The following is a 19,789-nucleotide window of genomic DNA, read 5'->3' on the forward strand; positions in this document are numbered from 1 at the left end:
ACCTCAACCAACAATATATGTCAAGAATCATGAACCATTATTCTTTCTCCCAATTTTTCAATCAAACGGATGTGGTTACAAGCAATTACAAAAGAATCTGATAATCCTCAGCCCAATTCTGCTTCCAAGAAATTCAAAAAATTTAAAAAAAAAAAGAAAAGAAAAGAAAAATTACCCTCATATTACAAAGAATACATCAAGAAATGGCAGCTTCAGTACTAAAGGAATGCCACCAAAACTATATACACCAAAAAATAAATATTACAGAAGAAGAATCAGTAATTTTGCAGAAAGCTTAGCAGGGATCTGCTACTCTATTAGACCACTGGAATTCTATTTCCAAATTCCTTGAAGGTCCACTTTTGCTTTCAGGCAGTAGGGTGTACTCCCCAGCAACTGCACCTAACATCACTACACGATCGATTTGGATCGTCACCTTCCCGAACGAGCTCTGCCGTTATGATGAGAAAAGTGATTTAGAATAGGTAACTCAAAAAGTGAATAGATTACATGCATATACACATGAATATTCGATACAAGTACCTTCCCCATCTTGCTCTTGTTCTTGCATGAAATGTGAAGCTTCTGGCCCTTGGGAGGACTTTCAAAGGACCAAGCGAAGCTCTCGCCCCACTCTGGGTTTGGACCAGTCGATACAACCTGACAACAAAGTACATGTTTCACAGATTAAGATTGTTTAGTCTTAAAGTGCATATGGAATATCCATCCTACTTAAGCAGTTTAGCAAGTGAATGTTGCACGAATATGACCAATTCTACATTAAACACTCCATACAATGTCAAAAGCGAGAAGGTTAGTTCTAGAAATGGAGTCCGTATGTCCTAAGAATGCCTGTGGTTTTTGTGCGACCTTTTCCTTTTCCTGACATTTTTGGGGCTCCTGGACCTCGATTATAGGGGCTTATACAAAAATTGAAATGAGATCCACAAGCACGGATGGTGATTAACGTGCAAATGCAAAAGATTTATATAGATTAGCAAAACCATATATATAGAAGATAAAGGTCAGAATCTGGTAAACAGAAAAGAACCAGTTGGGTATGATTTCTAACCTTGGTTTGCCGTGGGGGAGCATTTCCGAGGGTTAGCTTGCAGTACACGCTTGGGTTCCCGACCGACTGCCTCATGTTGTTTCCTCGTTTGATTATCACCATGAGTGTTCCCGGCAAACACTGCAGCAAGAATTCTGCTTTCTCCTGGAACCTAGGAGGTCCTGATTGGATCAAGTATTGTAATAGAGGTATCGCATCTGCAGCAGCTACAGATTGTGCTCGAGAAACTTCAGCTGGACATGCTGACCAAGCCTGCCTGAGAAGAAGTAGTGAGTCCAAGACAGCTTCTTGAGTGGCCTCCGATCCTGTCTTAAGGGAAGTGACAAGGTGAGGGATGCTTAGTGTTGCAGGTTCAGTTCCTCTTAGACGGGGGAAGTTGCTGAATAGTGCATTGAGAGCCTTCAAATACTCCTCATTTACAGTGCCACTGGCCCACAAGTGTTTCTCGATTGCAGCTACAAGGGAAGCAGAGTTATTGAATAAATAAAGATCAGTCAATTATGAAGAAGAAAAACATCTAGCTGTAATTAAATATTGAATGGTCACACACAGCATGTGTAATTTTAACTTGACTTCAGTGAAGTGATGAGTTTCCACTAAATATTTCCAAGATTGGAGATATGCGATAAACAACTAACTTAGATATAACCATCAAGAATATTTTTATCATTGCCAGGAAGACATTTTAGTTTTTATCTTGAAAAAGCATCTTTTCCGCATGTATTTAGAATATGAGCAGAATAGCATAGAGAACACATTTGAACCGCTTTAGCGTCATCCATGCTACGAGACAAGTTGCAAGAGACAGGCCAAGCTAATTTGGACATTTTTATCAACACAACTCAAGCAACCTCGGCAGGACTAAGAGATGAGGAGGTTTACCTGTTATAGCTCTGACAGTTTCACTTGAAGCATATTCTTGTATAGTATTATTAGAGAAAAGAAGTTTGACAAACATAGCTGCCTGTACTGATGTTTCCGGGTCACTGGAACCAATCAGATCAAGCAAAACCTGAACACCACCAGCTTCGGCAAAGGCCCTTTTGTTTGATCTGCTGTACATAATAAGGTTCTGTAGCGTGCATATAGCTACTACTTTCATTTCTTCAGTAGGTTGATCCTCAAGCAGATTCACTAATGCTCGGCATGCTGAAACAGCATCAGCTGTTCGAGCAAGAACCTCGTTCTGGAATAGATCACCAAGAGCAAGAGTTGCCAGTAACCTAGCCTGCTGGCCTTGGGTTTGGGGATCCAAAAGATATTGGGACAATGGTAAAATTGCAGATTTGGTAACTTTAGATTCCCTGATCTTCACATTGTTCAACAACACCTCAAGAAGTCTGGCAGCCGTTTCCTCACACTGATGATTTCTAAGAATACCTAGAAGTGCCTCAATTGCCCCACTTTCAGCCATTGCTTCAGCAGTGGCTGGGTCATCGCTCTCCAACACTAGAAGGGCATTCAGTGCACCAGTAACTGTGCTCTCTGAGCCAGAACGAAGCAGCCTCACCAACACTGCTACGGGTACTTCCAGATAGAACTCAGAACTAAACTGCAAAATGATGGATAATATAGAAGCAGCAGACTCCCACAAGGCATTTGGGACCAATGGATCAGCTTGAAGTATGACTTTGGACAGCTCGCTCACACCACCCTCTTTCGCAATTTCATTTGGCCATATTGCTGCAACCCTAACAAGAGCCCTCAAGGCTCTCTGTTGCAAAATCAGAATGCCAGAACCAAGAATGCGTACTAACGGACCAATCACCTGCTGTGTTAGTGGGTCTCTTTGAAGATGCTCCTCCAGAAGCAGGTGGGACACTAGCTCAGCTGCCAACTGCTGCACAGCTGAAGCAGGAGAGTCAAGTAAAGGTAGGAGAGGTTCTATAGCTTGTCGAGGTGTGAGGGTATAATCAGCACGACACTGTGGATGTTCTAGAATATTCACAAGAACCTGCAATGCACTATGTTGTCCATCAGGTCCAAACTCTAATCTTGTCAGCAACAGGAAGAGAGGCTCAACCACTTTTGCTGCTGATGGACCTTTTGAAATGGTTGCATTATTTGTAAGTATTCTGAGCAATTCGGCAAATGCAGCACATAGGAAATCTGGTGCTTCATGAAGTATATCAAGCACGCTCTCAACTACTCCAGCTTTCACCATTTCCATCTTACATGCAGGCCTGTCTTTACCCAACTTAACGAGAGCTCTCGATATAGCTTCTTGGAGCAAATAATTCCGACCATAGAGAAGAAAGAGCCCTAGATATAGCCTCATGGAGCAGATAATTCTCACCGTGGAGAAGGCCTAAAAGTGGGATAACTGCACCATGTGCGGCAACAAGTTCCGCCAGCTGTTCATCATCTAAAAGTTCATCTAATGCACGGACAACAGAATGATGAGCTGGACTGTACTCAGTAACAAGCAGAGAAACCAAAGGCTCAACACAGCGGGCAGCTGCTGGAGTAGATCTTATCCTTGTGTTGCTGAAGAGAACACAGCACAGCTCAGCAGCGTCCCCCTTCAGTTCCATTGAGTAGTTTGATGAAAGAATCCTGCATAGCACATCAACAGCATTCATCTCAAAATCAGTGACTGCAAGGGCTTTCGATGGGTTTTCCCTCAGCAGTCTAACCAGAGCAGCAATAGCAGCATGTTGCTCCTTCTCTGACCCTGTATTCAGTATTTCAACCAAAGGTTGAACAGCTTGCCTGGAAGACTCTGCATTCCTTACATGGTCAGCAGAAAATAAGTTCTCCAAAGCTTTAGCAGCACTATATCTTGCTGCTCGTCCACCTAACCGTAGAACTGCTATAAGTTGACTGACAGCACCAAATGCAGATTCATGTCTCCTTATCTCAGCTGTGCTAAACAGAATGCCTAGTAAGTCTGTAGCAGCTTCCTCATACGCATCTTGTGGGCTGAGAGAAAGATATCTTGTCAAGCCCTCCAACGCCCCTGACTCTACCATCACAGTCTGATTAGGAGGAGAATCTTTAGCAAGCTGAATTAGAAGTCCAAGAGCAAGAAAAGGTGCCCCAGGTCGACCTGGAATAGGTTTAAGCAAATCAACAAGGGCTGGTATGGCTTTCCTAGAAGTTGCGCCAGCCCTGATATCATCAACCCTGAACAATTTCTCAAGAGCAACTTGGTCAGGATAACGAACCAAACCAAACTCCACTGACAATTCTAGAAGGTCATATATATCAGCATCAGCACAACCAAGTAAAGAAATGAGTCCTGCTGCTGCCCCTGAATTTGCAACAGACAAAAGAGTTCCCCTGCTACCATTGCAGACCAGACTGGCCACAGCTTGAGCAGCAAAGTATCTGTTTGCTGCCTCCTCTGACCTCAACAAATTAGCTAGTACAGGAATTGTATTCATAGTAGCATGTGCGCGAATTATATCTCTATCTTGAAACAAGACTGCTAATAACAAGGCACAAATCCATATACTGCCATCCTCTCTATAATCAGACTGCAAATTTGCAATAAAACTGATTAAATTATATCCAAGCAAATTTGGAATCAGCATTTAGACTAGAATGATAGCATCATCAGTGACTATTTCACAATACCTATTGCTTGATAGTTATATGCAATATGGATCATGAAGGAGTAATGCAGTCAGAGCAAATAATGTAACACACTGATTACCTGTGTATACTGCACGAAAGATTGAGATATTTTCTCAGCAAGAACTTCAATTCCACCAGCCTCCATTATCTCAAGCTTACTTTTGTCATCACACCTAGCAAGTTCAGAAAGAAGCCATGCAGCTATATTGACACCGTAAATGACTGATGTACTCCTCTCAGAGTCATTACTACTTGTTTCAGCAGTTATCCTGGAGACACTTATGATATCTTTGCTGCCATGATCGCCAACTTCAGAAATCTCTGCAGAAGTTAGCATTCCAACAAGAGAATGGATGAGTGAAGCAAACAAATTAGATCCATTTAAATCTTCAACTACTCCTTGATGATTCACTTTTGCACTGCAAACAAGAAGTGCAGCTCCTCCAATTTTAACCCTTGCATTAGTGGAACTAATTAGCCTTCTAGCAATGGATGAAACGCATCCAGTGGCACAGGCAATTGTGCTCCCAAGAACTAGGGGCTGAGCCTGGCAGAGCCGAGATAGTATTTCTATAGCTTTATCCTGCAACAGTGGTGTGGCATCAGCAATACATGAAACTATTGGGATAATGCCAGCAGGGTAGTCTGCAAGAACTGCACAAGCTGGTTTTATGTGTCCTATATCTCCGATAGGCCTTGAGAGGAAAGCAAGTGTATCTAGAGCCTCTGATCTGGCAATAGATCGGCTGTCAGCAGCTTCCAGAAAAGAAACGAGAGCAAGCACAGTTCCAGTACGATTTACAGTGTCAGTTAAAGCAGAATCAATCTGACGAGAATGGAGAAGCCGGGCAATTGCAGCTGATGCATTGATCTTTCCGATATTTGTGCCTTCTTGCAGCACTCTAGTGGCAGGCAAAATAATTTCTTCCAATATAGCTGTTTCTAAAGCTTTACTATCTAAAAGGATATTTGACAAAGCACATACTGCTTGCTCTGCAACTTGCAATGCTGGAGAGTTAGCAAGCACCACCAACAACGCCAAAGCATCCCTAGCAACAGCAGCCACATCACGGTTCTCTTTAATAGAGAGAAATATTGCAGCAACGCAATGGGAAGCTCCCACTAAGATGTCTTGAGATTCCACATTTAAAAGTTTGACAACAGACAAAAGGGTCTTAACAGCAATGTGTGTTTCGCGCAAGTCCTTCCTGAGATCAAAAATTCCAGCCAAAGCTAGAGCAGACTTTGCTTGAGTCTCTTCCTTTGTAGAGTGTAAGATTTTTATCATAGTCTCAATGGCATCATTTGCTGCACTACCTTCACACATGATATCATTCAGTGGGGCCACAGAGAGCAAACTTTTTAATGCATCTAAGACATAAACCTTAGATTCAGGCAGATCACCAATTAATAATGCAGTGAGTTGGCTAATTGTTGCTGTATCTGACTTATGAATCAAATGATTTAAGGTCTTAGTAGCAATCTCCTTTCCATTGGGACTTCCATTTTTTAGTAGCCAAAGTAAAGCTGGAACAGCATCAGCACTTTCAACACAGGCACGTATATCCTCACTATGATTACAGAGGTTTCCAAGGATTGTTGCAGAGTCTTCTTTAGCTTTTGAAGACCCTGTCTCCAGAATTTGAACAAGTGGGGGAATGCCACCAGCAGCAGTGATGGCCCATTTACTTTCATCATTTTCATGGGATAGAAGGCCAAGTAACGCAACAGCACACTCTTGCTGCTGCTCCGATGAAAGACCAAGAAGAGATATCAAAAGCTGAATCCCTTCACGGCCTTGAAGGGCTTGCCACAAACTACCTTCATTGTTGCAGAGAATAAGAAGGGATCTTATCAGCTCTTCCTGGATTTCATTGGTTGCCATTGTAATCAAACCAATAAGCAGTCTTTTTGCATCAGAATTCACAAGTTTGGATGCCAGTACTGTGTTCCCATACAAACTGGCAAGGGCTTCTATTGTACGCTCCTGCACCAAAAAGGGTAACCGAGGTTTGAACTGCCGTATCAATGTTTTCTCAACCTCGACGGGATCTGATGGTTTAGCATTTTCTGCTTTGCTGTCATATATCATCAGGGCAGAAGCCAATGCTCCTAATGTGTCTGCTACTTGTGCAGGAGAGGTACATGACTCAAGGCTTAGACCAAGACTTGAGATGACAAATGACAGGCCACCAGATATGTTTGCAAGAGCACACATAGCATTCTCTTGCAAAGCTTGGGCAAACTCACCCTGCATGAATTCTTTAGAAGGAGCTATTGTTGCATTAATCAGAGTTGGTATACCATTGGCATTTGCAATCTCCCTTCTGGCTTCTTTGCACTGCGCTGAAAGAGATTTAAGAGCACCTGCAGCTTCTGCTCTTAGAGAAGCTTCATTGCCAGGTCCAAGTAGCGTAAGGAGCAGTTTAGTGGCCTCTGCAGCCAAGACTTTAGAACAAACAGATGCATCCTCCGTCATCATGCATGAGAGAAGAAAGCATACATTTGCTTGAGTATTTGATGGGCCTGCTGTAAGCAATTTGATGAGTGTATCTACTCCTCCAGCTTTAATTGTCACGGACCAAAACCCCTCAGTGCTGCTAGAAAGATTCCGCAGAGCTCCGGTAAGTAAGTCATCGACCACATTTCCAGCCTTAAGTCCCTTCTCCAGTAATTCCCACAATACAGGGACAACTCCTTCTGTTGAAAATATTTTTGATCCAACATGATCCTTAGCACCACCTTGAGAAACAGCATATATGGTTTTTGCTGCTGCAATTTGGCCTTCAGCTGAGTCTGATTTAAGAAGAGCAAGCAGTGGAGGAATGCAACCTCCCAGTAATACTTTGACCCGCAATTCGTTCTCTTTGCATAGACAACCTAAAACAATAGCAGCCTGTATCTTTATCACAAGTGAGCCAGACCGAAGAAGAGACACGAGTACTGGGACTGCTTGCGAATGTGACCCAACAGCACCAAAAGCATTGTCCCGTGTATTAATTAGCTCAAGTAATTGGCACAAGGAACTCTCTTTTTCTTGCGATGATGAGGAACTTTGCCGCAATTGCTCAATGCATTGGGCAACACTTGCTAATGTCCCATCAGTGTCCTCCATGCTAAACCTATCTCTGCAGGTATAAAGAGGAACTATGAGTGTCATCCACATGAACCCAACATAACCTTGTGAGATGATATCAGACAGATAAGTAAACAAAAATGCATAAAGCAAGGTCAGAGCTGAGAATATTTAAAGTAGCTAATCGGAAAAATATTTGCCTAGGGTTAAAAGAAAAACATCATTTATATTGCATACAGTGCCGAGAATATTTAAAGTTGAACTCAACAAGAAAAAGCTGTGCGTGTCTTTAGTGCTTACAGTGCCGAGAATGTTTTTAGTTTTTGCCAAAATTAATTAACCATGATAATCTCAGATAATGAAAAAAGATAGTTTCCAAATTCGACTCAAGTTCTCAGTTCATGAATAAAATATTACTGAGGCTCGTGATTGATCCTTCAAAGAAGAATAGAGCAAAATGTCATCAGTTCTCTTTAATGTCTAATGTAGATAGGACTGAAACATGAATATCAAAGTTAATATCTACAAGTTGAATGTCTATGAAAAGATTGATTAGCATAAGTCTTCCATTTCATTCCTTTTTTAAAGTTTCCCAAATGTTGGAGCTTGAACCAGCGTTCCACAAAATCATTTCAGTCCAAAAGTACACATAAATTTACAGCATATATTTAATACTCAACTGCTGAAGTTGATCAGCTCACTACATCAGTTGTAGAAACTAATATTTCTGAATAATGTAATAAATGCTAAGAATTGAACAACCAACCTTGAATTTAGTTTCATGAGGGCACGTGGAGTTGGAGGCTCTGGGTCATGCAATCTAGCTTTCCCACTTCTCTCCTACAGTAGAAGAATTGCATAAACTTTAGTGAGACAGAATTCACAATGACGATAAGCACATAAGAAACATATTCAGGGAGTTATAACATAAGGTGATTGGTTGCTAACGAATCTACCAAAGAAAATCAAAGATTATCAAGAAAAGCAATAATCTAAATGGTAAAATGAGACAAATTTATGAATAGCTCACAACTACTCAGGATCTTATGATCTTTATGGAGAAAAGACAGTTGAGCTAACCCTTAGAACACAAGTGGAGGGTATTAAACAAGTAAGAGAAATAGCAATCTAGGTTCTCAATTTTCTTCTCTTTCCTTTAAGAGAGGGAGAGAGAGAGAGAGAGAGATGAGAAACTAGTGATCTCTGTTTCCAAAGATTTCAAGAAAAAGCTTCAGGAAAATGTGTGAAAAGATATCTTGCTTTAACGTGATCAATTTATCTCTGAAACAAACACAGAAGAAATCCAAATTCTTCAGTCTGAACTAAAATGGAAAAGCTAAAAATGTCACTCTTCGCAAGTACAATAGCTTCAATCAAGGTGTCTCTACAATTTTGAGCAGTTGCATTCTGCTTATTTACAAAAAACTAGCAATAACTTAACCAAACCAAGGAAAACTTGTGAGTGGATGTTACACTCAAAGCATACGAACCAACCATAACATACAAAATAATGAACAATTTATTCCAAGCCTTGAATTCATGTCATGAGAGTTTATATATTCCAAGAATCAAGCTACTGATACTGTAGAAATCTTACAAACTCATTGTGAGGAAGGGTGCTGCCACTTGGAGCAGCCACCCTCCAAGCCAATGTTGCCGCCAGCTTCGCTGTAATCCCAAGATCTCCACTTCAGATCTGACTCACCCAACACACAGGTGGAAGTTAACAGCAGAGTCCTGTTGAACTTCCAAGTCAACCACACTATAAACCAAGTCCAATAAACTGAACCATGCCAGTGGATAAAATCTTAAACTGAAAAAATCCAAATTCTCAACATAAAAGCACTCACCAAAACCCAACTAACAGAAATGTCAAGAATCAAGAAATCAAAAATTGAGCAAATTCTGCAGAACCATATTGGAGAATCAAATGAATGCGAGTTTAAAAGTGATAGATGTTCATTAAGTGGGCGAGCAATTACGAGCTTTTCAAGCAAAAACGAGACAATACTGAACAAGATATTGTTCTCTTCATTCGATTCAAACAATCAAAAACCAAAATCAATGCACAAGAGAAGCCAGCCCTCTCACCAAATTTCTTCCTATAAACAACTAGATCAAGGTGTTCCCAGTTGAAAAAGTTAACACCCTAATGGAGAAAATGCACGCAGCCCATTCAACTAAACTACACTGACAGGCATCACGTTTCCACATGAAGCTATGAATGGTGATGTCTTAATGAAGCTTGTGATGTAAGATCCAGCAGAAATGAGAAATTGAGGAAACCTTTTCTTAGATTCTGGAAGAAGACGTCGAACTATCCTCCTTCAGCATGAATGCTGATGTCTTAATGGATGTGAATGTGTTGCCTGTCTCCCCCTCCCCTCTTGAACGGTTTCGTAGTTCACAAGCGAGGAAGATAATACTACGCCTTTTCACCTTTGTGACAGAGAGTATAACGTGTATGTCATAGTGTGTATATCACTCTGTGGTGAGTATGTGAGAGAGACAGAGAGAGAGTGTGCGTGTATAACTGTGCTTGAATGTGTGTGTGTGTCTGTGAGAGAGAGAGAGTGAAAAAGCTTAGCCATTGCTAGCAGTGGATGACTGGATGTTGGTATGGAACACCGACAGATTTGGCGGCGGCTACTTTGGTTCTCTGGCCTCGGCTTCGGCTCCACTCGTTTTTGCTTTTTAACTGCCCATTTTCCCTGGTTTGTATATTCATTTTCGATTTTCAATTTTTAAAACAGTAATTAAAATAAAAATATATTTATTTATACATATTTTATTAAAAATATATTAATTTGATATTATAATTTAATATAAAATATAATTTCATTAACTGATCTAAATATATTGTTATTTCACATTAAAATTTATATTAAATTAAAATATGTTTTTCACTGAAAACTTAAAATTGAAAACGAAAACACAAACACACAGACAACTTGTTCGGTTGCAATTTTAAAAATGATACTGTTAAAGTCGACAAAATTTTATTTTTCATCATGTAAGTATCGATGTGTTGCACTTTTGGTTTTTTATCTTTTGAAAATATATATTTGATTCTATAAGTTTTATAATTTTGATACATTTAATCTTGTAACTATCTGGTGATCAAATTAAATCCTACATGTATTTGCAAAATACATCTTTAGTCCTTTAATTTATTAAATATGACACTTTTAATCCTGAATTTGGTGGAAAAACAGAATGGTGACCAGGGAAAAAAATAAAAAGGTGATCCTCAAACGTAAAAGAAACTAATCAATTTGGCAGTAAAAATGTTATTTACTTAAAGTGACTCTTGTAGTTTATATTGCATAATGTTTCTGTACAAACTTCATCTTCCAGCAAAGCTTATTTATACTACTTGGTGGAAAATTCTTGATCATACATTTGTGGTTGTAATTAATGGCTTACTTAACAAGCCATGGACTTTCTAAAAGATTTCTCAAAATTAGCTAGCTACGATATTTTTTTATTTGTTTAAGTATCTAAGATATTACTAAAAAACACATTCAGTGTAATACTCTTCCTTACTGCATTTATGGGAGTCTCCAATCTTTGTGTGTAGTTTTTCAAATTTGTTACGTGGTAGTGCTTTAGTAAACATATTTGTCAGTTGCTCTTCAGTGTTGCAGTAGTTGAGTTCAATTTCTCCTCTGGTAGTTACTTTTCGAAACGAATGGTACTTGATGTCGATATATTTAGTCTAATTAAATTTGGCCCCATTTTTTTATTTTTATTGCATGATGAGTTATTTTATCTAATAATTCAAATTTAAATTTGATTTGATAGGATCCAAATAATTTACAAGGCAAATGAAAAGTAGTCACATGAAAAATACAAGTATAGAATTATGGGTAGCATGTCATTGTTGTATTTGATCAAATTGAGTCTTGGATTGATATTTAATATTTTCCTTTTTATGTAATTTCATGAAAACTTAGCCGGCGGCTCCGCATATCAGCTGACCGCAAGCCATCTCTCTCTCTCTCTCTGTAAAAAGTCTCAAAACAAGCCATGTTCCTTTTTGGCTCAATTATAAGTAATGTCTAATGATAGCCAAATTGCCCACATGCTGTTAAGGTGTCAAATCATCACAAAACACATGCAAATCATATCCAAATATGCCATTTCTATAATTTTTTTTTTTGTTAAAAAAATTAGGTTTAACTTTCATGAGATATATCATAATTACGAATATTTTTTAATTATTTTAAAATTTTAAAAATACTTCATTAATATTTAATATATATTTTTGAATGGAGGTCTATAATTATCAACTTTGCTCTTAATATTTCTTAAAAAAATTAAAAATTATGAAAAATAAATCGGGTGAGGTGGATGAATTATCAATTTTTTTTTTTATGTTAATTTATCAGTTCGACTTTCTAAAATTTTGCTTTTTATCATTTATAATTATTTTTCAACCAAGCCTTTTATCAAGAAACACATAACGTATAGTTACATGTGATATTTAAGAGTTATATGATTACATAGGCACAACATGTGATGTTTTTTCTGTAGAAAAATCAACAAAAAAATGCTTATATATGATAAAGTGAAATTTCGCAAAAATTGAGATGATAAATTAACACAAAAATAATATTTCAATGACAAAGTATAAAATAACAAAATGTAATTTATATATATATAATGAACTAAACTTTCATTCAACAAACCAAACATTGTAAGAGCAAGATTTCAGAAATACATGCTCCCACCTCACCACAAATACAGCACATAATGGCTAACACCGTTGCAATTTCCCCAGAAATACAATTCTAACAGAATTGACCATAAGAAATCCTGCAGTATTAGTAGGTGCAGCCAACCATTGGGACAACACTGATATGTTGTGAGAAAATTCTAGTTTAATATTAGGATTAAAGTAATTTTTAATCCTCTAGTCGATTTTCGTTTTAGTCTTTTATCTTTCTAGAGTTTGAAAAGGATCCTACAACCTTTTAATTTGTTCGATTTTAGGACACCAACTGCCGGAAAATGCCACATGTATATGACATGGCATTTTAATTTGGGAAAAGTGAATTTATTGGCTAATCGTGTATGATGTGGCAATTACGTGGCTTTAGTTTAAAAAAATAAATTGTAATGTCGCATTAAATTATATTATTTACTAAAATTATTATTATTATTATTATTTTGTTTTTAGAATAAAATTTTAATGCTTTTCAATATTTTATATTTTTTTAAATTAAATTATTTTACTTTATTATTTAATACAAATAATATTTATTATTATATGTATTTGAATAAAAAATAAAATTTCTATTATTTAAAGTTTTAAAAAAAATAAAACATGTTTACTTGATTTTCAAGAAAATAAAAAATAATATATATTTTTTCTCTCTTCTCATGTATGTATAAATAATATATATATGTTTACGTACATTACATGTATAGTTGTAATATATTACACATATATTTATGGCAGCGAGAGCCAACCGTCGTCTTAATGACGACGACCACCAACTCTTGAAATATATTTATGCAATTTTTTCTCTAAAAATTCACGTCATAATGCTATATCACATTTTATTTTATTTTTATTAAGTCATGTAATTGCCACATATTTTCTGGCAACTTTTGATGAAATTTGGCTATAAATGTCTTGAAGTGGAGCATATTAAAAAATTAAAGAATTTTTTTTAAATCTTAATAAGTTAAAGGACTAAAATGGAAAATGACTAAAATTAGAGGAGGAAAATGCCTTTAATCCTTAATATTAAAATAGCGTTGAGCAAATCAAATTTAGATATGTACATGAATATAAATATTAAGCAATTATAATAATTATATGTCATAAATTAATTTAAATACAATAATTATTATAATTATATAAAATTATTCTTAATTAACTATATATTTAAATTAACTTAAGTATAATAATTATTATAATTATTCTTAATTAATTTAAATATATATTTAGTTATTTAAATTATCTAAAACTACTCTTAATTAATCAAAATAAATATAATTAAACTAATTTAAAAAATTAGGGGCGACGGCAACGGCCTCCGGCCTCACATAGAAGGGCGACGACGATGCCATCATTGTCACCCTCTTTTTGTATTATAATTTTTAATTAGTTATATATAATATAACTAAATTATTTATTAAAATCCAAATCTTTTATTTTTTTAAAAATCCAACAATTGAAAAATTAATTAATTAGATTTGACGATTATTAGAACATTCAATAGTTATTAAAATAAAAAATAATATTATATTAAGTAAGGGTATAATGATCATTTTATAAAAAGACTAACACCGTTAGTTAGATTTAGAGGAGATGGACGATTGAACTACGTTTAATAAAATAAAAAGGAATTTTTGCCTATCTTTAAAACAAAAGGAAGTTTTTAGCAGATTTTTTAAAACACATGGGGGGTTTTATGTATTTTAGCTCATTAAAATTAAGAAAAATTTATAATTTTTTAAACAATAAAAGATACTTATAATTATGTAAAAACTCATGATAGTTAGTTGTAATTTACTCTTAAAATACTGATATCATTCCTCTTTTATTTTTTAATATTACATATGTTTAATATTCCAAGAGTTTCTAAATCTTATCAAATTAACAAAATACAATATAAGAAAAACAGAAAGCAGGTGTTGTTGGGGCCTGGGCCCAAAAATTATGTGAAAGCAACAATGGGCCCTAAAGGGCAAAAGAGGTCCAATAAGATCAAGAGCTATAAATAGGGAAATAGGGGTAATTCAGTATTTTCATGTTTTGTCCCTTCATATCTCGTGTACTGCCCCTGACCCCTCCATTTCTCCCATTTCATACCAACCCTATTATTTCGTGCCCTAGCTTCTGTTGCTCTTTCTTTCGATTGCCATTTTCTTGAATAAAAATTTTCTCGATTTAATATATATATTTTTTGTGAATTTTCTAAGTCGTTTTTTTCCTCTCATTTCTGTGTTTTTCTCTGATAATTGTTTTTGTGTTGTGATGGAACTAGGGTTTTGTATGTCCACACCTTAATTCCTCGTAAAGTGTGGGATTCTTTAATCATCCGCTCCGGTGCTGCAAAACCTATAACGCCACTGTGAGTATTCTCGGCTTAAATTTGCGCTTGTGCATTTGTTGCTGTTTCTGTGCCTTTTTTTGTTTTATTTTTTTGGGTTTTCGTTTTTGTGGTTTCCGCCGTATCCTAGGAGATAGAATTATTTGACATGTCTTGTAGGTATGGGTGTGGTGAAATTTTGATGTTTGTGTTTTGGTTAAGTGGCGAGCTGATTTTTCCCCCTCTCTCAGGGTTGCTATCTGGGTTGGAATAATTTTGACTGGAGAGCTTTAAACGTAAAATTGCAGATGCAAGTAGAGGATATATGTTATTGTTGGCTATAATGCTACTAGTGTTGGGAGTTGTCTTATTTGTAGCGTTCCTCAAGATTTCCATGTGACTTTTCTTTTTCTTTATCTCTGAAATGTGAGCAGGAGTGTAATTGGGAATTGAAATGATGAAAATCATGACATGCGGCACATGCCTACATTTGTCTTCTACAACTTCTGCATTCTCTATTGTTCAAGAGTCCGTTACATCAACTGATTCTTCTCTTGGTCAAGCAAGCTAGTTTTTGTCCCATTACTCCCACTTTACTGTATTACTCAACACATTTGTTTCTTCCACATTGCATTTTCTTTGTTCTCTTTTCTGACGCCTAAAACTATGTCTCTCTATCAACTATATAAACAATAAAAGGTTTTCAAAACATTATTGTTAAATAAAAAATAATAATTATATATTCTCAGATGTACATTTGGCAGAATTTAGCATACTCATCAAGCATGCAATGCACCCTAGTTCATAAGATGTTCCTTTCTGAGATTGAGAAATTGTTTATAATTCCTTTTTTCCCCCCTTGGCTATGTTGTCCAGATGCAAATGGATAAAGGTAAAACCACTGTCATGTTATTTGTAGCTTTACACTGGAGAATGGTGGATGCAGTTTTGCTTATTGGTGTCTTCTCTGTTTTGTTGCTTTACTTTGATGTCATGTTCTGAGCACATAATTGCTTCGGCATGTTGCTTCTCCAAATGACATGTTAATGATTCTAAATCTATCAGGAAATACTTTGTGAAAGGTAATTTGGTGGCATACAAGATGTCATCACCGTATGTTACCCTTGGCAATCGATCACTTGATCAGTGGAAGGTGACTGAGTTAAAGGAAGAACTTAAGAAACGTAAATTGACTACTAAGGGGCTGAAAGAAGATCTAGTGAAGCGTCTTGATGAAGCAGTTCGCAATGAACGGGAAGCTGTTGCAGAGAATGCAGATAATGATTCCACTCCATCTAAACAGGGAACAGCAGAATCTGTTGTTTCTGAAAATGCTAAGAACTCTATGGATACAGGGATTGGCATGGTTGAAAAGGTAGACGCAAAGCCTGAGCATGAGATTGATGATCACAGAGGGTCATTGTTTGAATGCAAAGTCGTGGAGTCAGACTTAGAACAGGGAATCAAGGCTGCTGGGCTGGAAGAGGAAAAGGTTGCTCAAATTGCCACAGTGGAAACTACCGTCACTATCACTGAGACAGTTGAGTCTGTGACAGCTTTGAGTGGATCAAATTTACACAGTGAAGGAACAAATGAGGATGGAGATGCTGCAGTTATTGACAAAGATGGATTGCCACAACCGCAGGAGGATGCTAAGATTGAACCGTCTGATCCCCATACTCAATTGCCTCAGGTCAATGAGAGCAGCACTCCTGTGGCACCTTCTAGTGGGCCAAACTTTCATAGCACTGAAACTCAGGGTGATACCACAGTTCAGATGGAAAATGACGATGCCAAGTGTCTTCAACCAGATTCCAGTGTCCAGACATTGAAGTATCAGGTACCTGAGGTTGACCCTAATTTAGGGTTTCAAGTAACATCTGATTCTGTTTCTACTGAATCTGTCTCCATTATTGAAAAAAATGAACTAAAAGTAGATGTAATTACTGATAATGTCCAATTAGAACTGGATGTTAAGCATGAGATGGTGCAGCCGTCAGCCAGCACTACTGTCCCTGATGGTGGTGAATCACATCCGATGGATGTTGAAGAGCCACTAGACAAAAAAGATACACTCGACCCAAAAAATCTTGAAGACCAACTTGTCAAAAAAGATGCTGACGATCCCCTTGACCATAAAAATGTTGACGACCCACTTATCAAGAAAGATGTTGATGTTCCACTTGACAAAAAAGATGTTGATGATCCACTTGACAAAAAAGATGTTGAAGATGCAATTGATGAAAAAGATGCTGAAGAGCAATCTGGCCAAAAGGTTCCTATGGAAGTTTCAGATGGCAGCAATACAGGAAATTTTGATAGTCTTAAGAAAATGGATAGTGGAGATTTGGATCCTCCCGAGAAGCTAAGTTTAGACCGGAGTTCTGGTGATGATTCCATGGAGGAGGATATATTGGAGAGTAAAGAGTACAAGTCTGATTCTAAGAAAATCAGTGACAACTTGGAGAGACCTGGGGATGCTATTGCAAAAGAAGAGGAACATGTTGATGTAGTTGGTCATGATATACCAGTTGGAACAAAGGTTACTAATGCTGAAAATGAGAGTGCTTCTGCACTGACATCAGTAAAAAGGAAGTTGAATGGTAAGAGATATGCATCTTTTTTTTTTCCCTGTTCTGTCCAATGGATTTTGCAATGTTATTATTTGCTTTAGTAAAATTACATTAACAGGATTCAACTATCTCCAACTCTGCCTTTGTTTTGGTAATAGAGTTTTGCACATTGGTGGGAGGTTGTGCATATTGCTTGCATTGTATTTGAATCAGTTTTCATCCTTGTGCTACTGGGCCCTTTTTGAAATGCCTGAGAAACTATATGAGAATGTGGAAGATGAGGTGCACGAGATGCATGATTTCCTATTTATGCTGCTTCTTGTGTGGGAGAAGAGTATGAATTATTGTGGCTTCTGAAAATATATATCAGATTTTTGTATTTACTGGAAAATGACAGGAATATAACTATGGTGGGATGTGTATGATTTTCCAGACAAGTTTATATTGTTATTTTGACATGCTTGAGGTCACCTTGGACAATATTTGCCAGATAAGGCTGGTTCACGACAAACCTATTTGGATTGTGGTATCAAAGGATGGTTGATTTAAATCTGGTTTCCCTTCCCTGACGTATGTTTTTGACCTATTCATTAACTCCAAATCAAAAGCTATTAAAACTTTTATAACTCTGGTTGTTCAATTTTTGTCAAATTTTAACTCCAAGCTAAAGCAGAATTGATCTATCACTTTTGGTTTTTTGTTGCTATTGCCAATTTTGTTCTTTCCTGTTACTACTTCAGTATTTGGCGTTTATGATCTTAAATGTTGCAGATAAAGAAGCAGTTGGCAATACTGACACCGTGAAGAAGGCGCGCAGGTGGAACACAGAAGGCTTAAAGGCTTCTGAGCCAAAAAGTGGTGATGCAGCGGCTTCCATCACACCTAGAGGTTTAGCTGAGCCTGCTTTAAAGCGCTTATCAGGAAACGATCCTGCAATTAATGTAGAAGCACCCAAGGAGCGTCTTGGTAACTTCCAGGTTTCCTTATTCACTTGTTTCTCGGCAATATCATTTCATCTCTGACCCTTGTTATATGTTTGCTTTATGCAGTTCCGCCATCATCAAGGCCCCCCACTAATTCTCTTAGAATTGATCGTTTCTTGCGCCCTTTTACTTTGAAAGCTGTCCAAGAACTTCTTGGGAAAACGGGCAATGTTACCAGTTTCTGGATGGATCATATCAAAACCCACTGCTATGTCTCCGTAAGCTTTGTCCCTGCTTACTACACTCCCCTCTCTCTTCTCTTCTGAATGCGCATATCAAATATTATGGCTTACTGTCTGTAACTATAAAGATCATTCCTCTGGTGCAAAATGCATCACATATATCTCTGCGACTCTCTATACGTATACATTCACGTATATGCCTTCACATATGCATAACTTCAATTTTTGAACTGGCTTTACTCCTTAGCTATTTAGGGAATTTAATAAAAATTGCCTCATTGGTGCAGTATTCGTCTGTTGAAGAAGCTGTAGAAACCCGTAATGCGGTATACAATCTCCAGTGGCCTCTAAATGGGGGGCGTTTATTGGTTGCAGAGTTTGTTGACCCTCAAGAAGTTAAAACACGAGTTGAGGCTCCTCCTGCATCACCAGCAACTCCTTCAAGTAATGCGGCTCCTTCTTTCCCTGCCGCCCAGCCTCAACCCTCTATGCAACCTCAACCTTCTCCAAGGCAGCAAGTGCCGAGGCAGCAGCTTCCACCGCCTTCTCTTCCTCCCCCCTCACTGTCTAATCCACCCCCCGCCAGGGAACGCCCGCATCCAGCAAAGGAACCTCTGCCTCGGGAACAGCATCTCCCAGCAAGGGAACGACTTAACCTGCCACCGCCACCCCCACTTCCTGAGAAGGTTGACCCTCCAATCGTCACTCTGGACGATCTCTTCCGGAAAACCAAAGCCACTCCGCGCATCTACTACTTGCCATTGTCTGATGAACAAGTTGCTGCAAAGCTCAAGGCGCAGGGGAAGAATGTGAATCAGTAGGCATTAGGCTATGTACTTATGGCAGAGCTCTACATCGATTTCTGATAGATTGGTTAGTGTGAAAGTTAACGGTAAGAAGTATATTATAATTACATCTTTGCAGGTCTGCAGGTGTCGCATGTAGGATGTTCCAGTTAAGAGGTGCTGCTGGTGCTGGTTCAGTGATGGATTCATGTTATTTCATGGATTGCGTTAGGGTGAGGCTGAGATTATTAAGTCTTGAGTACGTCTCCTTTGAGTTTTGTACTTTTGGACTAAAACTCTATATTGCTAGACCGGATTGGGTATCCCAATTTTCGCAGCCCCAGACGACAGCCTTTTATATTTTGATGGATGAGAGACTGTGTTTTAAAAGTTGCATTAACTTCAGATTGGAGAACTGTGGTTGGTGTTTGGTTGTATGTCTTACTATTGGTACTTAAATTTCCAGTCTGTTGATTGCATCCCCATGCTAGTA

At 37.7% G+C, this 19,789-nt stretch overlaps 2 protein-coding genes across 2 annotated transcripts; one reads left to right on the forward strand and one right to left on the reverse strand.

Annotated features, from left to right (window-relative positions):
• Positions 1-9,415, reverse strand: LOC105176486 (protein CELLULOSE SYNTHASE INTERACTIVE 1-like). Its single transcript, XM_011099302.2, is given in 8 exon segments — positions 1-451; positions 544-660; positions 1,073-1,527; positions 1,955-3,282; positions 3,317-4,551; positions 4,731-7,779; positions 8,494-8,567; positions 9,325-9,415. Coding segments are annotated over 7 exon segments (6,357 nt in total). The 5' UTR covers positions 8,511-8,567; positions 9,325-9,415; the 3' UTR covers positions 1-295.
• LOC105176487 (histone acetyltransferase KAT6A) lies at positions 14,536-19,789 on the forward strand. The gene is made up of 6 exons (XM_011099303.2): positions 14,536-14,815; positions 15,839-17,376; positions 18,118-18,312; positions 18,396-18,547; positions 18,799-19,328; positions 19,436-19,789. Exons 2-6 carry the CDS (start codon positions 15,876-15,878, stop codon positions 19,752-19,754), a joined length of 2,697 nt encoding a protein of 898 aa, XP_011097605.1. The 5' UTR covers positions 14,536-14,815; positions 15,839-15,875; the 3' UTR covers positions 19,755-19,789.

Source organism: Sesamum indicum, linkage group LG13, assembly GCF_000512975.1.
Source record: "Sesamum indicum cultivar Zhongzhi No. 13 linkage group LG13, S_indicum_v1.0, whole genome shotgun sequence".
Taxonomy (NCBI): domain Eukaryota; kingdom Viridiplantae; phylum Streptophyta; class Magnoliopsida; order Lamiales; family Pedaliaceae; genus Sesamum; species Sesamum indicum.